Source organism: Neltuma alba, unplaced genomic scaffold (genome assembly GCF_004799145.2).
Source record: "Neltuma alba isolate B1F8T4 unplaced genomic scaffold, ASM479914v2 tig00013018_pilon, whole genome shotgun sequence".
NCBI classification, from domain to species: Eukaryota; Viridiplantae; Streptophyta; class Magnoliopsida; order Fabales; family Fabaceae; genus Neltuma; species Neltuma alba.
Genome location: NW_021637365.1, coordinates 43,907 through 62,576, shown reverse-complemented (window position 1 = coordinate 62,576; position 18,670 = coordinate 43,907). Strand labels below are relative to the sequence as shown.

The 18,670-nt window shown below is 30.7% G+C and overlaps 2 protein-coding genes across 2 annotated transcripts; both read right to left on the bottom strand.

Moving 5' to 3' along the window:
* Positions 1-2,356: 2,356 nt before the first annotated feature.
* Positions 2,357-4,909, bottom strand: LOC114733582 (uncharacterized). The gene is made up of 5 exons (XM_028921054.1): positions 4,593-4,909; positions 4,097-4,314; positions 3,781-3,909; positions 2,649-2,780; positions 2,357-2,573 (listed from the first exon to the last, which is right to left on the bottom strand). The coding sequence occupies exons 1-5, from the start codon at positions 4,885-4,887 to the stop codon at positions 2,460-2,462; spliced, it is 888 nt and encodes a 295-aa protein (XP_028776887.1). The 5' UTR covers positions 4,888-4,909; the 3' UTR covers positions 2,357-2,459.
* A 4,800-nt stretch (positions 4,910-9,709) lies between these two features.
* Positions 9,710-12,891, bottom strand: LOC114733596 (AP2-like ethylene-responsive transcription factor At1g16060). Its single transcript, XM_028921069.1, has 8 exons — positions 12,663-12,891; positions 12,439-12,521; positions 12,236-12,244; positions 12,010-12,098; positions 11,828-11,901; positions 11,693-11,743; positions 11,363-11,439; positions 9,710-10,242 (listed from the first exon to the last, which is right to left on the bottom strand). The coding sequence occupies exons 1-8, from the start codon at positions 12,800-12,802 to the stop codon at positions 9,737-9,739; spliced, it is 1,029 nt and encodes a 342-aa protein (XP_028776902.1). The 5' UTR covers positions 12,803-12,891; the 3' UTR covers positions 9,710-9,736.
* Positions 12,892-18,670: the final 5,779 nt, after the last annotated feature.

Sequence of the window (18,670 nt, the reverse complement as noted above, 5' to 3'; positions counted from 1 at the left end):
AAATGTTAAGTGAATTGTCAAACTAGTTCATTCGACTAAAAAAATTTAGTAAATGCAAACCAAACACTAAATAACTGAGTATAAATGTTCATGGGAAAAAGATCAAGATAACCCTTGCCAGTGTCCCGTCTTTAAAAAAGGGGACGATTGGAGATGAAAATTATATCCCCGGAGTTGGTCTCGTAATGGGATGATTGATAGATCAAGTAAATAACCTGGTAATAAAATAAAGCAACCTAATTTTTAAAAAAATTAAATGCCTTTGCGGTGAATGATGTATAAATATGAAAGGAGTCTTAAAAGTTGTAATATAAGAAATAAAAAATGATTTTCATACCTAAAATTTAAATGGGTTAAAGTGCATTTAATACTGTGAACTACTCTTCTGGTTTTATTTATAGGATAGAGAGAGAAGACATTTTTTTGTTCTATTTACAGGATACTGAGAAAAAATTTTTGTATGAATGTACAACTTTACCCTTTATTTGTTATTGTATTGACTTTGTTTACATGAAGCATAATGTAAATTAAATAGGGATAAAGTTGAAAAGTTATTAAATTTTAAATAAGAGTTAATAAAGTTTAAGATTTTTCTTAGTGTGTAAAATATATTGGAAGTGTCTCATAACTAGGACCAGAAGAGTACTTTTTTTAAAAATGTATTCAGTATTATGCACTCTAAAGTATTTTTAAGTGTATTGAGCACCTTAAATTATTTTCAGCACGTCTAGCACTCTAAATTGCCAAATGTAATATTGCATAAAAAATATTTTAGGGTACTGGATGCACATAAAAAAAATTTAGAATACTAGATATATCTGAAAATATATTTCAAGGGATACAATCTTGTTTGAGACACTGTAAGGTATTAAATGTGGGTTTATTAAAATTTGAATTTTGATTCGGGATATTACAAGAGGCTAGTTTTTTGGTTGGCTTCAGGCTCTGGTGAGAGATGCGCGTCATTGGGTGCCGTGGGTGGGTCCATGACGTGGTGGGATGGTATTCGGATGGCTCGCTTGGGGCCATTCTCTCATTTGTCCCGATCCTTTTTTCTGGGCTTTGTTTCTTTGTTGGGCACATCCCGTCCCGTCCCAACCCAACATGATTGGGATGGAGATGGGCCTAATAAAACCCGGACATCATAAACACCCTCTTTAGTTGTGTCTGTCTCAACAAGATGTGTTTATTAATGTTTTTAATGCTTGATCAATAACACCTTTAATTACCAACAGGAGTTAGGTCTAATAGAATAAACTAATCCCTCACAATATGACGGACCAAGATTTGAATTCCTGCTGGAGAGATGCCTACATTTAGTGTCCAACAGTATCTCGAATAAGATTGCCTCTAATAAGAGGATGCCTATGCTTTAGCAAAAAATAAATAAATAAAATAAAACCTTTAATTTTTAATGTAAGTTTCAAAAAAAATTATATAAATTTAAAAAATTATTTAGAATTAGTTAAAGACTATAAATATACATATAAAAAAATACAACTTGTCTTTTCAAAACATCTTTATTTATGAAAAGTGTGAGGGGGAGAGAAAATGAGTGGAAAAAGATGAGAAAGAGTGGTGGAAAAGAATAAGGCAATAAAATGATTCATGTCACATCTATAAAAAAAAATAAAACAATTCTCACCATGTATATAAATAAATAGATTATTTGCAAAACATATATATTTAAATGTGTACTATTAGGATCATTGTATATCTTTTGTGCTCGAGATATCTCAAATATAAGCAGTATGTGAACATGTTGAGAATGCTTTATTGATGTGCTTACCACATTTGACAGCGGCCTAAACATTTTAATTTGCTCATTTAAACCTTTTTTTTTATTTTTGAGTTTACATATGTAGTATAATAACGAAAAACTTAAATTCCAAAAAAACAAATTCAAGCTTTTGAGCTACCCATGAGCCCAATTTGAGAATGGCTCCAACAAGTTTTTGATTTTGCGCCTAAGTTTGGACTAGATATTAGATCGATTCCTGCTCCAACTAATTGAATTGGCTAGTTCGGTCTAATTTTTAACAAATTGCTTTTATATCAAATACATAGCAATTGTGATTAGGCGAAGTGAAACAAAAAAAAAATCTATATTAATACCTTTGGTCTTAAATATACATACCCTGTTTATAGATTATAAGCGAAATCTTATATTTAAGACCGGAAGTAATATTTAAAATAGATGGGTCATTATAAATGGGGGAAAATTATGTTTAAAGAACTACTTTATTGAACTCGATAATGTTCAAATCAAATAAGGAAAGCCTGAATACCTTCATTTGGTGGATAATGATAATAATCATCCCACAGCTTATTTCATTTTACATCGATGCTCTATAAAGGAAGAGGTAGGTATTGCTTCTATGACAATTTGAAGCAAAGCGATATCCCAACTAATTAAGCCCCTGATCTTGCAAAGCAGAGGATACATGAGATCTAAAGCTCTAAACAACCTTTAATTCTTTTAGCCACTTGGTGTGCAGAGGACATGGGTCAGGTTTTTCTTGTGCCACGGCCTTCTCAGAGAGAGAATAAAACCAACCATTTCTCCATTTGAACTACAAATACAACAAACAAATTGGTAACTTGACAATGGGATTTCAAAAATTTTATACTAAGTTGTTGTCTTTTACCTCCTTAACTGCAGTGGGAAAGTGGGCAACAGCTCGGGAATATGCACACAAGCGCTCGACCATACCATCATCAAATGTTAAACCTTTTTCTCCAGCTGCTGCTGATGCTAGTTCTTCTATAAGTTTTGATACCTAAAAATATAAACATGAGTTAGAGACGCATTATCCATAATTCAAACCCTCAATTTCATGCCAAATTTGACTGCAGAGCATAGTTCATCTCTAGATTCACAGGCTTTGATGTCAATGAGCATTATCAGGACATGCATTTAGGTCAAGCTCATCATAAATGGATCCAAGATTGACCCTTCTGATCAACCCCAGCCTAGTAGATGGAACGTTCAAACTTAATCCACGCAAATTTGACAAACACATCTTAGAATGAATCCAGGATCGATTCCCTCAAATGAAACCATAGCCAATAAATGGAAACACTGAACTTAACCCATGCAATCCTGAGTTAAACAAAAACTCATACCATTCACCTTTTCATTTGTAATCCTACCAGCATACAGAAACTAAATTTGTCAAAATGATAATCTGTACCTATCCTCAATTATTTTTCTTTTCATTTTTCCTTCTTATTATACCTTTTTCCCTGAAGCCAAGTAAGTCATTGCACTTCTTGGCATCACAGAAGAATTCCATATGATAGGCATGTAGCATATCCTTCCTTCATATTAAAGTCACAAACAAAAATGCAAAATTCAAATGTTCATGGTCCAGTGGTCAGCAATAAAACATAAAATAAAATAAAGAAAGAGCGCGCCACTATTTGTGGATGACAGGAGGTATAAGGGTATTATCATGTAAAAAAAAAATCGAGATGAAAAACTTATATCTTTGGCCAAAAGCAACAGATGAGAAATAGAAAGACAGAGATCCCCTAAACACACAATAGCATTAGAAATGAAACAAGTTAATGATTACTGTTTTTTTCCCCCCAAACATGATTAAAAATTAAAAAAAAATTATTGAATAAAGGGGGAAAAAAAAAGATGGATTTACATCCACTGATATCCATGTCAAACCGGTAATGTAATCATATCCTAATCCAGGCATATCACCCTATATAAATACAGTGCAATCTCAAACGGTTAGTCTTGAAGAAATAGTCAATTGCAAAACTTACTTCAGAGGTGTGTTCTTTTTCCACAACACCTACTGACACCCCTCCATTACGTGCTCCAACAAGCATGAATGAACAAATCCATATTAGCTTCTCTAGCATCTGCTTTTGAAATGCTTCCTTCTCAAGAACCTGGCTTTTTTGACAGAGATCCGTACATGATAAATTATCAGTCGTGTTATACTATCTCCTTTTGACAATTCTGCATGAAATTCTATCACTTTAGCTTTACAAGACTTCAGCTAGCAAAGAAACACCAGAAAAGAAAACTAGTAATCCATCATTCATCATGAAAACAAGTAAATCTCTAAAATAATACCTTGCAAGAGAGGCCTCCGGCATGTAGTCTTCCCGCCACAGCAGATGCCCACTTCCCATAAGCAGCTGTGAGCCCTTCAGGATTAGTATCAGTCTTACCATCAATAGGGGCTTCTCCAAGTTTTGACACTGCGAAATATGCCAATACTTGGTCCGCCTCATTTAATCCTTTACTTTCAAACCATGGCTCCAGCATTCCATTCTGGAAAAACACCAAATCTGCTACATTTTCAAAAACTCAGACTCATAACTAGTAAATACCAACGAACTATAATTCACAATAGAAATATAGGGACTTCCAATTTTGCACAAGTAGCAAGGCAACTACATATTAGTTCGTAACCCCCACAGACAAACACACACTATGAAATAAGATGTCTAGTATTTTCCAGGAAAGTTATAAAAGTTCTAGCAAACTAATGCGGAACCACGAGCTTGAGTGGTTTAATTGCACCGCAGATTGAAGTGGATCACAATAATAAGGAAGTCTTAATTACCGCTCCATCTGGACCGAGGAGTAGCTTCTAGAACTTGATCGAGATCGTCATTCCTTGTGCAGACCAAGATGGGACCTTGAAAATCGAGGGGCACAGGGTCTCCTCTCTTGACGAGAAAGTCATGACCGGAGCCCATGTCTTGCAAGGCCCTTCCGACTCTCCCGCCGCCGACGATGACGGCTGGAATAACCTTTGTTGGGGTATTGACGACGCCGGAGGCCATGCAACTGAAGGCTCTTGAAGAGGGAAGGGTGAGAGTGGAGCTAGAAATAGCTGAGGAGAAGAGAGAGGCCATGTTTAAGCTTGCGGGCGGAGCCCAACATTGTTCTTCCCATAATATTTTGGGAGCCACGCCGGATCTCTGAAATCCGTCCACTCGTTTTTCCCACCCCTATCCGGAAGCCATGACCATCATTTTTTTTTTGGCCAGACATCATGACCATCATTAATATATTTTATAAATAATATAGGAAAAATGGAGAATCCCACCAAAAATTTAAAATTACAAATTTAAAAAAAAATTTATAAAAATGTTGTGTTATTTGTAAGTGTAATGTAGTATTATCAAAACGTATTAATGTTATGACTAAATCTAATTTGAGATTTAATAATTTTAAGTTTTTTTTCCTCCTTGATTCTCCCAAAAAAAATGACGGAAGATTGACGTGAAAATATCCTGAAAAATAAATAGTTAAAATATATTCAGCATCTAAAAATATTTTCTCAAGTGTATTCAGCACTTTAAAGTATTTTGTACTGCATTCAGCATTTGAAGTATTTTTTGGGTGTGTCAGCACTTTAAAGTATTCTGTAGTGCATTCAGCATTCGAAGTACTTTTTAGGTGTGTCAAGTAGTCTGAAATATATTTTTTTTGGTTGAAGCCTGAAATATTTTTTTAACTTTAGTATTGGATGTACCAAAAAAATATTTTTGAGTACTGAATGCACCTGAAAAACATACTTTAAGGTCTTGAATATATCAAAAAATATTTTAAGGTATTGAATATATTATAAAATATTTTAAAAAGTGGGATACACTGGACAAAATACTTCATATTGTTGAATACACTTTATCTCAAAATAAAAAATGACAAGCAATGATTTAAATTTATAAAGTACCAAATCAGCTTACCAAAACTAAATTAGAATTTTAAAATGTTGAAAAAAGATGTCACTGCCTCTCAATTTTAAAATGCCATTGACCTCGTCGTCGACCAATCGCCACCGATTGGGATTTCTTGGGGCACCGTTAGCCAATAAACTATTGTAAAGATCCTGAAACATCCAAATGTAAAATTTGAAAAAAAAAAAAAAAGTGTTGTGATTTGTTAGTTAAATGTAATACTGCCTCCAATCTTAAATACAAGAACGAGTTGATTAATTTGAGTAAATTATGAAAATAAGTTAAATTACTATTCCGTCCCTTATTATAAGATCCTTTTAATTAAATTACACAGTTTGAGAAAACAGTTAAAATTAGTTAAAAACAATTAATATGTAGCAAATATAATTTTTTCTCAAATATACCCTTATATAGAAATGGGTAGATATGAAAGAGTAATAGTGAGGTAAATGAAGGGAAAAAATGTATTAAATACATTAAATTAGGGGTAAAATAGTTAATAGTGTATTAAATGTTCAGACAAATTCAAAAGTGATCTTATAAAAAAAGACAAACCTACTCAAAAAATGGGATCTTATAACAAGGGACGGAAGGAGTAGTTATTTGTAATAAATAAGTATTGTCTTTCCTAAAATATCTATATCAACTAAGTATATTGGTTAGAATTATTATTATTAGAAAGACTGTTTTGAAAAAAAAAACATAAATATGAGAGACAAAATGGATTCAAATTTTATATTTAAGATCAAAATAAAAATCAAATAAGGTTCGAAAGTAATATATAACGAATGAAGTCCAGCAAATATCTATTTTATACTTATTTGTCATTATGGATAGCTAAATTTTTGTAGCAAATGTTGAAAGAGTTGTTACTTCAACCAACGTGAATGGTAAACTTTGTGACAGGAAATTATTAATATGGAAAGAATTATTGTTATTCACTTTATTATTTAAGGAAATATCAAATTTTATGACTGAAAGTTGTTAATATCTTGTATGTTCTATAGAGTTAATACTATCCCAATTCTAAATATAAAAACTCACTAGAGATTTAATTTAATTTTAAATATAAAATCTAAATTCACTTAATCTTTTATATTTTTTTTTTTTTGAAGTAGTCCCCAATTACACATCTTAAAACCAACGTGAATGGTAAATTTAAATAGAGTTAATACCATCCCTGGTAAAAAAAAAATAGAGTTAATACTATCCTAATTCTAAATATAGAAGCTAACAGGAGATTTAATTTAATCCTAAATATAAAATTTAAATTCACTTAGTTTTTTATATTTATTTATTTTTTCTGAAGTAGTCCCCAATTACACATCTTAAAAGTTTCATTCTAATGCACATGATTAACAAGACTATTTTATAAAAAAAAACATTACTCATTTATTACAAATAACTAATTTAATCAATTTATTTAATATTTATAAATTAGTTATCTAACTCTTATATCAAATACAGAAAGTATTATTAAAAGAGTTACCATGTTTACTTACCCCGTGACTTTCTTAAACTTATACATTATTCTTCTCTAACCAATATATAGATTGAAATCTAATGTGAAAAAAGAGTGGTGCATGTAGGAGCATTACAATCCGTTAATATTTAATCAATGAAACGTCCTTAACTTCCAGCGTCTTGTAAAAGAGTGCGTGTGTATTTATATATATAATTGGGCGGGTGAGGGAGGGACGTCACATATAAGCTCTATAAGCTCTATAAACTCGATTGATAAAATTGGATCTGTTTGGATCAGTTTTTTTACAATCGGGCTTTTGTCTGAAAAGCTATAATAAGCTATAAGCTAAAATTAACAGCTTATAACTTATAGCTTATGACTTATAGCTTTTGAAATATGGAGAGAGAAAAAGTTAAGAAATTTATTACCTCTTTTAGTTCCTATTATAAGCCTCAAATAATTAATTTGTAAATAATAAAAAATCAGTTAAAATTAGTTGAAAGTAATGAATAAGTTAAAAATATATTTTTATTTTTAAATATGCTCCTAAAAATATACTTTTATTTTTTCATGTTTCACTTTATATTTAAAATATTTTTTATGACTTCTTCATATTAAATTATTTTAATTTCATTGTATTATGTGAAATTATTTTTTTAATCATGTTTCATTATTTATTAAAACTCATATCTATTTTGATCATTTTACAACCAAACTTACTTTTACTCAATCATAATCCAAACAACTTTTTACCAATCTCACTTTTGCAATCTAGCTTTTCTGAACTCTAATCCAAACACAATTCAGCTTATCCAATTTAGCTTTTATCCAATTTCACTTCTCTATAAGCTACTTTTTCAATAAGTTACTTTTCTAATCGCTGATCCAAACGGACCCTTAATCAATGAAACGTCCTTAACTTCCAGCGTCTTGCTTGAGTCCAAAAAAAAAAAAAAACTTCCAGCGTCTTGTAAAAGAGTGCGTGTGTATTTATATACTAGTATATAATTGGGCGGGTGAGGGAGGGACGTCACATGGACTTTTATAACTGGGACCAACTGTACGTAACCAAGCTTGTAATTACAAATTACCCTACCCACCTACACCTACATGTACTCTATTTATAGTCTCTACCTATTGTATTTGACTTTCATGTTCTAATTTGCGGGGTACCCAGCACATGTCTCCCCCTTATTTGTGAATCAAATTTAATAATATTTTCATGAGTTTGCTTAACTTACCACTTTGTCGTTGAGATTTAGACACATAGCAGCCACGTTTTTTAAATTTGAAATCTTTTTTATTTTCTTTTACCTTCTCAATGTTCATAATGCCACAATTGTGTATGCATACATATGACTGCACGTGGAGAATGGACATGCTATTGGAAAGAAAGATGTTGCACATGGTTAAATAGGATTTTTATCAACGATTATTTGCGGGACTTTTTTTTGAAAAAAAATGGTGCACATGAATATTAATTTCAGGAAAAAAAAACGAAAATATATATACATACTTAGTATGTTTAAAGTAATTGTCTTAATTTGTCTTCTCAGACATCACAATGACATAATCATTCTAAAGCTCGTTAGTGTCGCAAGATAACTGTATATTGTGTATATGTAAATTTTCATGTCGTGCTTCGATCAACCCAAGAGGTAACGAAATAAGTATACACACGCACATATTCCCTTGCTCCTTATTATATGAGGTTTTCTAAAAGTTTTCTTTTTTCTTTTTTGGGTCTATGATACATACATATATATGATGTGGTTTAATATTTTCTGATGATTTTAGACATTTTTGTTTTTGAGTCTTTTAAATAAATCCCTCATAATTAAATTGTGAAGATGAGGGGATGAACTAATAATAATCATGTTTGTTCTTTTACTTAATTGAAGCATAAATGAAATATTGATCTATTTTTGGATAATTTTGACCATACAAGTAACCTTCCCTAGTATGCACATGATTTTGTTTAAAACAGCTTATAACAATGCCCCGAGGGATTACATACATAATATGATACTATCTCATATATTTAATAAAAGAATTAGTTGACTAATTTAAATAGATTAAAAAATTAGTTAATTTAGTTATTTGTAATAAATATGTATTGTCTTTCTTAAAATATTATTGCTAATCAAGCGTACTGAATAGAACCACCATTATTACAAAGACTACCTTGAGTAAAAATGAATAAATATAAAAGAAAGTAAATTAAAGTCTTATTTATATTTAGGACCAAAATAAAAATCAAATAAACTCTTATATTAAGGATTGGAGGTAGTATTATGCAAGAAATGAAAAACATTAAAAAAAAATAGCAAATTTTTATAAGAAGGGAAAAAATTAGTGAAAGTAACCTTGAAAGAATCTTACCCCCTATTTGTCTACCCTTGCCCCAAAGTTTGTCTTTTGAATTATTTTCCTCACCTCTTTGATTTTTTTTTAGCGTGCACTGATATTGATTATGCACCTTATAAAACCAAAGTATAACTGAATCTACCAAATAAACAATCTTCCAAATTTGTGGGTTAAAAAAATATTACTTTTCTAAGCATCCAGCTCGCAATGGAAAATTGGAGCAGCAATTGAGCTCAAATCACCAAAGATGATGTCATCAGTTTCAGGGTAGCTGCTTGAATCATGACAATCAAAGAATGTTTGAATATCTTCAGGAAATATACGACCAGGAGGCTTTGATTCTGAAGTTACTGCCGTTGCAGGGTAACTATGGTCTCCGGCTGATGAAGTCCTCTCCAGCATTTCCTTGAACTTTGAGGATTGCCAGAGGAGCCCTAGTGCAGATGACGGCGGAGCCCCGCCTCCGGATCGTGGTGGCGCCACCATTGTGTCGTCAGAGAAACCCAATTCAAGTTCAGGATTAGAGCTTGGTCCAGACTCGGTGGTGTTATCAGTAGTAGGGTTTTCATTGGAGTCTTGGGTTTTAGGACGGAGCCAATTGATATAACGGCTGAGGTCAAAGTTTGTAACGGCATTAAGTCCTCTGTATTCTATGGCTGCCATATCATATGCTGCGGCTGCTTCTTCTTGTGTAGCTGTACCATAATGGAAACAAATCATGATGCAAAAGGATAATTTAATATATATTTATTTAATTAATAATATGTACTAATTATTAATATAGAAGGCAAATTTCGGTGGAAACTACTTTCAAACTTAGGCATTACTTTGAAAAGAATGAGGTCACGAATAAATAGCTTTACTTAGTAGTTGAGGTTCGGTGATCTACACCCCAACCAACTGGATTTGATTGCATGTATATAACTTTGACCTCTGCTGCTTTGTCCTATTACTCTGACCTGTAGGACCATTTTCCTGATCAAGTGGGAATTTACTATGTGGAATGCATACTCAAATTCAATTATATATAATATCTACTCTCTATCTTCTAAAAAAAATTTCTATAAAATAATTAAACCAATTGATAAGTTTCTGATATGAGGCTAATTTAGGGAATCCAAAATTTTAATTTTTATGATGTATTTAGAAAAAATTGATAAGTTTCGTTTTAAGGACTGACCCTAGCAGGTTGACAAGTTGTGAAATATGGTTCTGTCCCTTTGCCACGTGTCACAAGTAAATATGGATACTTATTTTGCGTCCAAGTACTACGGCCATATAATTGGGGTTAAAAGAAATGGAAGAATGGTATATTAAATGTATTGAAAGGGACGCTTTTGTAAGGTTTCTCAAAGACTCCATATATCCAAAAATTTAAAAAGGTGTCTATATTCGCTACCAAAAAGAGGTGATAAATAAGTAAGCATATGCATGCGTCTTTTTCAACACTGAGAAAATAAAGCGCACAAATTTTGGGCCACATAATGCGTGAGTGACTGATTGGGTAAAAGAGATTAACCGCATAATGCAAACAATATTCATTAATTGATTACCTCAACATGAAGCATTATACAATTTTGAGCATTTCCTATAGGGAATCATTCATCTATATTTCAGATTCTGCAATTTGTTCATGGCTTTACTGGATTTTGACTGAAACCCACAACTATGAATATATAAAACTAGGAATATATATTACTATACTCAAACACACACATAACATACTAACTCCACCAATTCCAAAACTAAACCAAACAAAAAGTTGAGCAAAAGTAGGGGGGATGCGTGGAGCGATAAAAGGGTCAAAGGGGTTACCGAAAGTTCCGAGATAAAGATATTTGTTGCCGAAGACTCTGCCAATCCGAGCCTCCCATCTTCCATTGTGATGGTGTCTGAAACTTGTAAATTTAAAAATCAGAGCATTTCTAATTTGTAACCAATTATAGACGGATCCGTCATGAAAATTGCCCACCCATCTGTCATCAATGGGGCAATACCGTGCTTTCATTAATAAGGTTCGTCCATGATCATTAATAACCGAACTTGTGGCTGGCAAGTAGCCAACTGACCAAATACAGCTTCCTAATTAAAACTAATTTCTGCAAACATTTGACTGAGATATCTTCATTTGGAGTATAGGATTACCTTGCTACGCCTCTGTACTTCGAGACTCCGCGCGAGAACCCGCTGCTTTTTCTGCCATGAAAATTTGTTTATTTACAGTTAGAATACTGTTTCAGATCAGATGAACATTTTGACAGCTAATAAATAACTAACAACCTTCTTAAGGATCCAATGTATTCTTCTTTTGATTGGCCCTCCATTTCCTTGACCTCTTCTTCATAATTTGTGAGCTACAGTATAATCATGTATGATAATTAAGATATAAAACTGAACATTTATTTGATCGACTTTATAATGAAGAAGAAGAAGAAGAAGAAGGAAGGAAGGAAAATTTTTACAGGAAAATTGAGGATGGTGTCTTGGCCCCAGTACTTCAATGCTGCCAAGTCATAGGCACGTGCTGCAGCTTCTTCATCATCATATGCCCCTAAGAAATGCAAGTTTTGGAGCCATTTATTAATATCCCCATCCGGTCCTACTACCCGCAGGAATGAATTCTCATACCAAACTACCAAAATTAAGGTAAATGCGATACACGATTTCAAAAACGTCACTTAAACATACCTAAATACACTGCATAAATCGCCCAGTTGTTTTCCCCATTACGTGATCAATCGAATCGACAAGAAATCAACAACAAAAACAAGTTAATAAGTGGAACCTAATTGATTAATTAGACTTGCAGACCAAGAAAATCAACAGTGCTAAAAAGAAAGAAGAGAGAATTTCGTCTTCCTGTAGAAGAAAACGATGATCTAATTAAGAACCTTGTCTTCCTTTCTTGCTCTGCGATTCATTCCAGCAATTCTTATCCCAGAGATGAGCCTCATACCGGCCCGTCCAACGATGCCTATATATAGTATATGCACATGGCATAAATCTTCTTGCTCGAATTAATGGGAACAAGAATTGAAACAGAGCAGGATCCAAGAATTGCAGAACAAACGAATAAATCGAAGCGAACATATATGTAGAATTAATCAATACTGACCTGGTAACACCTCGATAAACGGAGCTTCGTTGCGGAGGAGAGTCTCTGGGAATGCTTTTGCGAGTCCGTTTCGTCTTGGTATTTGAAGGCGTACTGCTGTTTTCAGCGTTCTTCACCTTCCTCTGTGACATCTTCGCCATTATTATCACACACCTTCACAAACGCAGTGCTACTACTTCTCTCTCACACACAAGCACACGCAGTTTTTAAGAGACTGGGAAAGAAGCGAGAGAGCTATATGAATTGTGACCAGGTCATCCAACAAGAAGGGCATTAATGGAAATAGAGCAAGAGAGGGAAAAAGTAGGTCTTATCTTATTCCTACCCGTCTCTCTCTCTTCCCGCTCTCTCCCTCTCTCTGGATTCATTTTTCTCTCTTCTTCTGACTGTGTTAATTGTTCATAAGCGAGTTATTGGAGTCGAATTGTTTTTTTTCAGAAAATGAGCATAAATTCAACATAAATAATTAAATTACTACTAAGTAATATGCAATGTCAAGTTCCTGTACTAAAATAACAATAAGGAGTATGCTGCTAACTTATTATGATACTCTTCTGGTCTTTAATATAGAATTTAATTATTAAATTGATTTTGATCATAAATATATGACTTATTTCTTATATTTATCAATTTTTTCTAAATTACCCATGTGATACTCTCTTAACCATAATCAAGTAAAAAAAAGAGAAAAGATATTAAGAAAAATGATTATGGTGTTTTAGGAAAAGCATGTTATATTTTTTATAATTAACTAACCTACCTAACTTCCTTAATCTAATCAAATTAGTTAAATAGGTCTTATATTAAGGACCGAAAGAGTACTTTTTAGTGATTAGATAATTTATATGAGAATGTATAATGATTTTTTTCCTTTTGTTACAAATATACACATACTCCTTCCATTTCATAATATAAGTCGTTTCTAAATGAATTACTTAGTTCAAAATATAAGTAATTTAGATAATATAATTAACGTTTGTTTTTCAATTTTATTCATGTAATTAATATTTAAGTCTCATATTTTTTTCTCTCATTTACGACCTCATTTAATATAAGTAAAGATGAAAAAAATTTAATTTGGAACACATTTAATTAGTTAATACTACTACTCCTCCGGTCCTTAATATAGGACCTAATTGTTGAGTTAGTTTTGGTCTTAAATATAAGACCCATTTATCATATTTATCAATTTTTTCTAAAGTGCCCCTATAGATGCTCCCTCAATCATAATCAAGTGGAAGAGGGAGAGGAGGTATTAAAAAATATGATTATGGTATTTTGGGAAAAACATGTCACATTTCTTATAATTAACTAACTTACCTAACTTCCTTAATCTAATCAAATTAGTTAAATGAGTCTTATATTAAGGACCGGAAGAGTATTTTTTATAAGTGATTTATATTATGGACAGGAAAAAATTGGGTTGTTGTTATTGACTTTTTGTAGGTGGAGGGAGGTGGGATCATGGCAGTTAGTGGTTAGGAAAGTGAAGGTGTTAGAAGGGGAAGAAATAGCCGGCAAGGTTTTTTGGATTTTAATTGGTTGCCATCTTAAAGGCGCCCTGGGATCTATTTTTGTTGCCATGATGGGATATCGGTTCGGGCCGAAACGGTTTTTGATCCATTTTTAGATGCCTAAAACAAGTAAATGCTCCTATGATCTTATTTATAATATAAAAAAAAGATATTTCTCGTCCTATTTATAAAGTAATAAGAAAATTTTTTCATATGAATATACAATTTTTTTTCATTTATTATTATGTTGACTTTGTTTACATGAAGTATAATACATATTAAATAGGGATAAAATTAAAAAGTTGTTAAATTTTATATAAAAGCTAATAAAATTTAAAATTTTTCTTAATATAGGTAAAAACATGCTAAAAGAACTAAAAAAGTAGTTGATACTTTATGTGCACACTTAGATAACACAAGTCAGTTTGTTTTTAGAAAAATTAAAAGAAAATTGGCTATCATCTGTTATATTATATCAAATTCGTATACACTATAAACTCACATTTTTTCTTTCAAAATATAAAAAATAAATAAATAATTTATAAATATTAAAAATTAATTAAATTAATTATTTATAATAAACACTTGTTGATTTTTTTTAATTGTCTTTGTAATTATTTTCATTCAAAAAATTCTCTGCGGTATGGACTTCCACATGTTGTTAATATAAGGCACCTTCAACCGTCTTGTCAATTGTCAAAACCAACAAAAAACATAGTTAAATCATTAACTTTGTCTGAAAAATAGAAGCAGCAGCCAATGAGATTTTAACAAGGGACGATCTTGAAATAATATAGTTAATATCTCATTTAATAAGTTATTATGAGGAGCATCTATTTTTTTTTTAAGAAAATGCTTTACAATAAGGGATAATAACAAAAAAAAACTGAAATTTTGTAAATACCAAATAAGGAATGTCAACAAAAAAAATTTCATTTGTAAATTCAAACTTGTCAATATCAAATAAAGTTGTGTTATCAAACCTAATTTGGGAATTATAATTTTCAGCTTCTTTTTCTGTCATTCTCCCTTACAATAAGGATTGGAAAGAGTATTATTAATAAGATTATTTAAAAAATTATAAATTTGTAAGATTAAGTGAATTGACGTATTATATTTAAGATAAAAACAAATCACTTCATTAATTTTTCACATTTATTTTTTATTACTCTACTTTTATATATAGGCCATTTGTGGAAGAAAAGTTTGTCCATAAATATAAGTTACTTGTTATATACAAAAATAAATATAAGTCACTTGTTAGGCAATTGATGATTTTTTTTATTTTACTCTTATTCAATGTAATAAAAAAAATAGGCGAGAGATAATACAAAATTTTTATCAATTTAATATATTTTTTGATATATGTAAATGGAATACAAATTGCTTACATATAAAAAAAGGGTCGTATCTTGGCGCAAAAAAAAAAAAAAAAGGCAGAGTAGTATGAACAGAAAATAGCGCGCAGCAGGATAATGTTGCATGAGGAGTGGAGGTCCCGCGCCGCTCCAGCGAGGGGCAATATGCATAGCTGGATGTGGTTGTATTTCAACACATGCTGTTTCAAAAAAACAAAATGCACCATTTTTAAAAAAGATGTTTTTATCAATAAACAATTCTGAAAGGCATTATTTAGAGGGGGAAAGTACAATGAAATCCTACAGAAAAAAAAAATAATTATTAAAAGGTCTCAATAACAATTTTAACAGCTTATAATGACAAGTTTTATAGTGAGAATGACAACCTATGAGACTTGTTTTTCAATTATTTTCTTTGTTTGGGACCTCATTGTAATTCTTCCTAATTTAGACGCAATAAGTGATGTGCTTCTTTTAGATGGATCAAAATGCTGAACAAAAATAGTTAAAAATAATAAATACCACCCCCTATCTTTGATGCTACTCCTGATAGTTAATACAAGAGTTTGTTTGATTTTTAATTGGGAGAATTGCAATTAGGTCCCACTCAAGAGAATTAAATACAAAAAGGTTCTTTAAAATCATGAAATTATTCTGAAGTCCCAATGGACCTTTTTGCAATAAATTTTATTTGTTTAATTACCAAATTATCCTTCTTCTTTTTGAAAAAAATTTGTATTGACAACTGAAAGAGCAGTGGTTGACAACTCAGGGTACAAGGATTGACAACTATCGCGGCTGGTTTGACAACACATTTTCTCAACATATCACACCATAAGTTGTCAAACCAGCCGCGATAGTTGTCAATCCTTGCACCCTGAGTTGTCAACCACTGCTCTTTCAGTTGTCAATGCAAACTTAAAAAAAAAACAAGAAGGGTAATTTGGTAAGTAAATAAATAAAATTTAATGCAAAAAAAATTTTGGGACTTTAAAATAATTTCATGATTTCAAGGAACCTTTTTGAATTTAATTCCCTTGAGTAGGACCTAATTGCCATTTTCCCTTTTTAATTTCATATTAAATATAAGATTCTAATTCATTTTATCTCTCATATTTATTTATTTTTTTGAATTAGTTCTTATAATAACTGCATATATTAAAATTTCTTCAAATGATAGTTCTAGCTAATACACATTATTAGTAATGGTATTCTAGAAAATTCAACTCATATTTGTTACAAATAACTAACTTGACAAACTTATTTAATCTACTCAAATTAGTCAACTAATTCTTATACTGCCTCCAATCCCTAATATAAGAACTAGTTTGGCTTTTAATTTGGTCTTAAATATGAGACTCCAATCAATTTTGTCTCTCATATTTGTTAACTTTTTAAGGTAGCCCTTATAATAGTTACACATGTTAAATATTTCATCAAATGACACTTGATTAGCAAGGATATTTTAGGAAAGATAACACATATTTATGACAAATAACTAACTTAACTAGTTTTCTTAATTTATTCAAATTAGTTAACTAGATATTATTTTAAGGACAAGAGATAATATAAGACCTAGTTAATTAATTTAACTATATTAAGAAAATTAGTTAAGTTAGTTGTTTGTAATAAATATGTATTACCTCTGATCCTAATTATAAGAGCTAGTTGACTAATTTGAGGAGATTAAGGAAAGAAATTAAGTTATTTATTTATAATAAATAGATGTTGTCTTTTCAAAAATATCCTTACTAATCAAGTGTATTGGTTAGAATTACCATTGTTAGAAGGACTAACTTGTAAAAAAATGTATAAATATGATAAACAAAGTGGATTGGGGTCTTATATTTAAGATCAAAATAAAAGTCTAACAATATCTTATATTAAGGACCGGAGGTAGTATTATCTTTTCTAAAGCACCTTTGCTAATCATGTGTATTAGTTAAAATTATTATTTGATAAACATTTAATATTTTCACCCACTATAAGGATTACCTTAAGAAAAAATAAATAAATACAAGAGATAAAGTAAATTAAAGTCTTATATTGAAAATCAAACTGAATGTTAAACTAGTCTTTAATTAATAACTGGAGTAGTATACAAGAAACATGATTTTTTAAAAAAAAAAAATCCTCATTTATGAAGATGATAGGTGTAGGAGAAGATGAAAAAAAAAAAAAAAGGAGAGAGAGATGAATAAAAGGGCATTAAATTTTTTGATAAATACAAAGTGTTGCTTGTATACAAGATCAATCCTATGTGGAATACTGTTGTTTATATATAGGATCAAAAAAGAGTATGAAATAAGATATGGAGTATTAGATCTAATTTGTAATACTAATTTCATAGTAAATTAGATATTATATTTAGAATCGGAAATAGTATTTGAATGTTTATTATTGGAAATTAAGACATCAAATGCTTATGTGTATGGTCTTATTATTGTCAAACTTGCGAGTTGATTTTCTAAATTTGATATTTTTAGATTTCTAACTTATAAAATCATGTCAACTTCCTAGTCAACTCATAATAGCTGTAAACTCAATTGAACCCACAAGTTTATTTCATGAATTTATCATTTCTATTGAGTTGAGCGAGTCAAACATATAATTGGTAGAATTCTATTTACAAAATGCTGAGGAAGACCTAATCCCAAAAAATTAAAAGTCAAGAGATAGAAACTAATGGTAATATAACCTTTCAACTTGATAGAAATTTTTAGATTGAGTATAATAATAAATTATTAATATCGACGGATTTAATTTCAATGATTTAATACTTTCTCAGGGTATTCCTTTATTTTTAAAGAGGTTCTCTCCACAGGACTCTTTCATTGAACTAGCATTTTAAACATTTTATTTTTCACTCTATAAATAATTTCTTTTCATTCAAAAATATTTCAATAATTTGAATTTGCAATATATTGTTATTTTCATTTTTTGTATTTCAATCATTTAATTATATATTTTTAATATTCATTTAACTATATATAGTACATTAATGCTCCTTTCACTCCTTGATATATATAACTTTTATATACGTTATTGTTGATACAACATGCAGGATATGGGATATTTTATAATTTTAAAGAAAATATCTTTCATTTTCAGTCCATATATTGGTTAATATCAGGCA

Coding starts and splice junctions, on each gene's coding strand:
- LOC114733582 (XM_028921054.1), bottom strand. CDS start 4,887: ATGGCCTCTCTCTTCTCCTCAGCTATTTCTAGCTCCACTCTCACCCTT. Junction 4,315..4,592: donor TCCTCGGTCCAGATGGAGCG/GTAATTAAGACT, acceptor AAAATGTAGCAG/ATTTGGTGTTTTTCCAGAAT. Junction 2,574..2,648: donor TTCCCACTGCAGTTAAGGAG/GTAAAAGACAAC, acceptor TTGTATTTGTAG/TTCAAATGGAGAAATGGTTG.
- LOC114733596 (XM_028921069.1), bottom strand. CDS start 12,802: ATGGCGAAGATGTCACAGAGGAAGGTGAAGAACGCTGAAAACAGCAGT. Junction 11,744..11,827: donor TACATTGGATCCTTAAGAAG/GTTGTTAGTTAT, acceptor TTTTCATGGCAG/AAAAAGCAGCGGGTTCTCGC. Junction 11,440..11,692: donor AAGTACAGAGGCGTAGCAAG/GTAATCCTATAC, acceptor TACAAGTTTCAG/ACACCATCACAATGGAAGAT.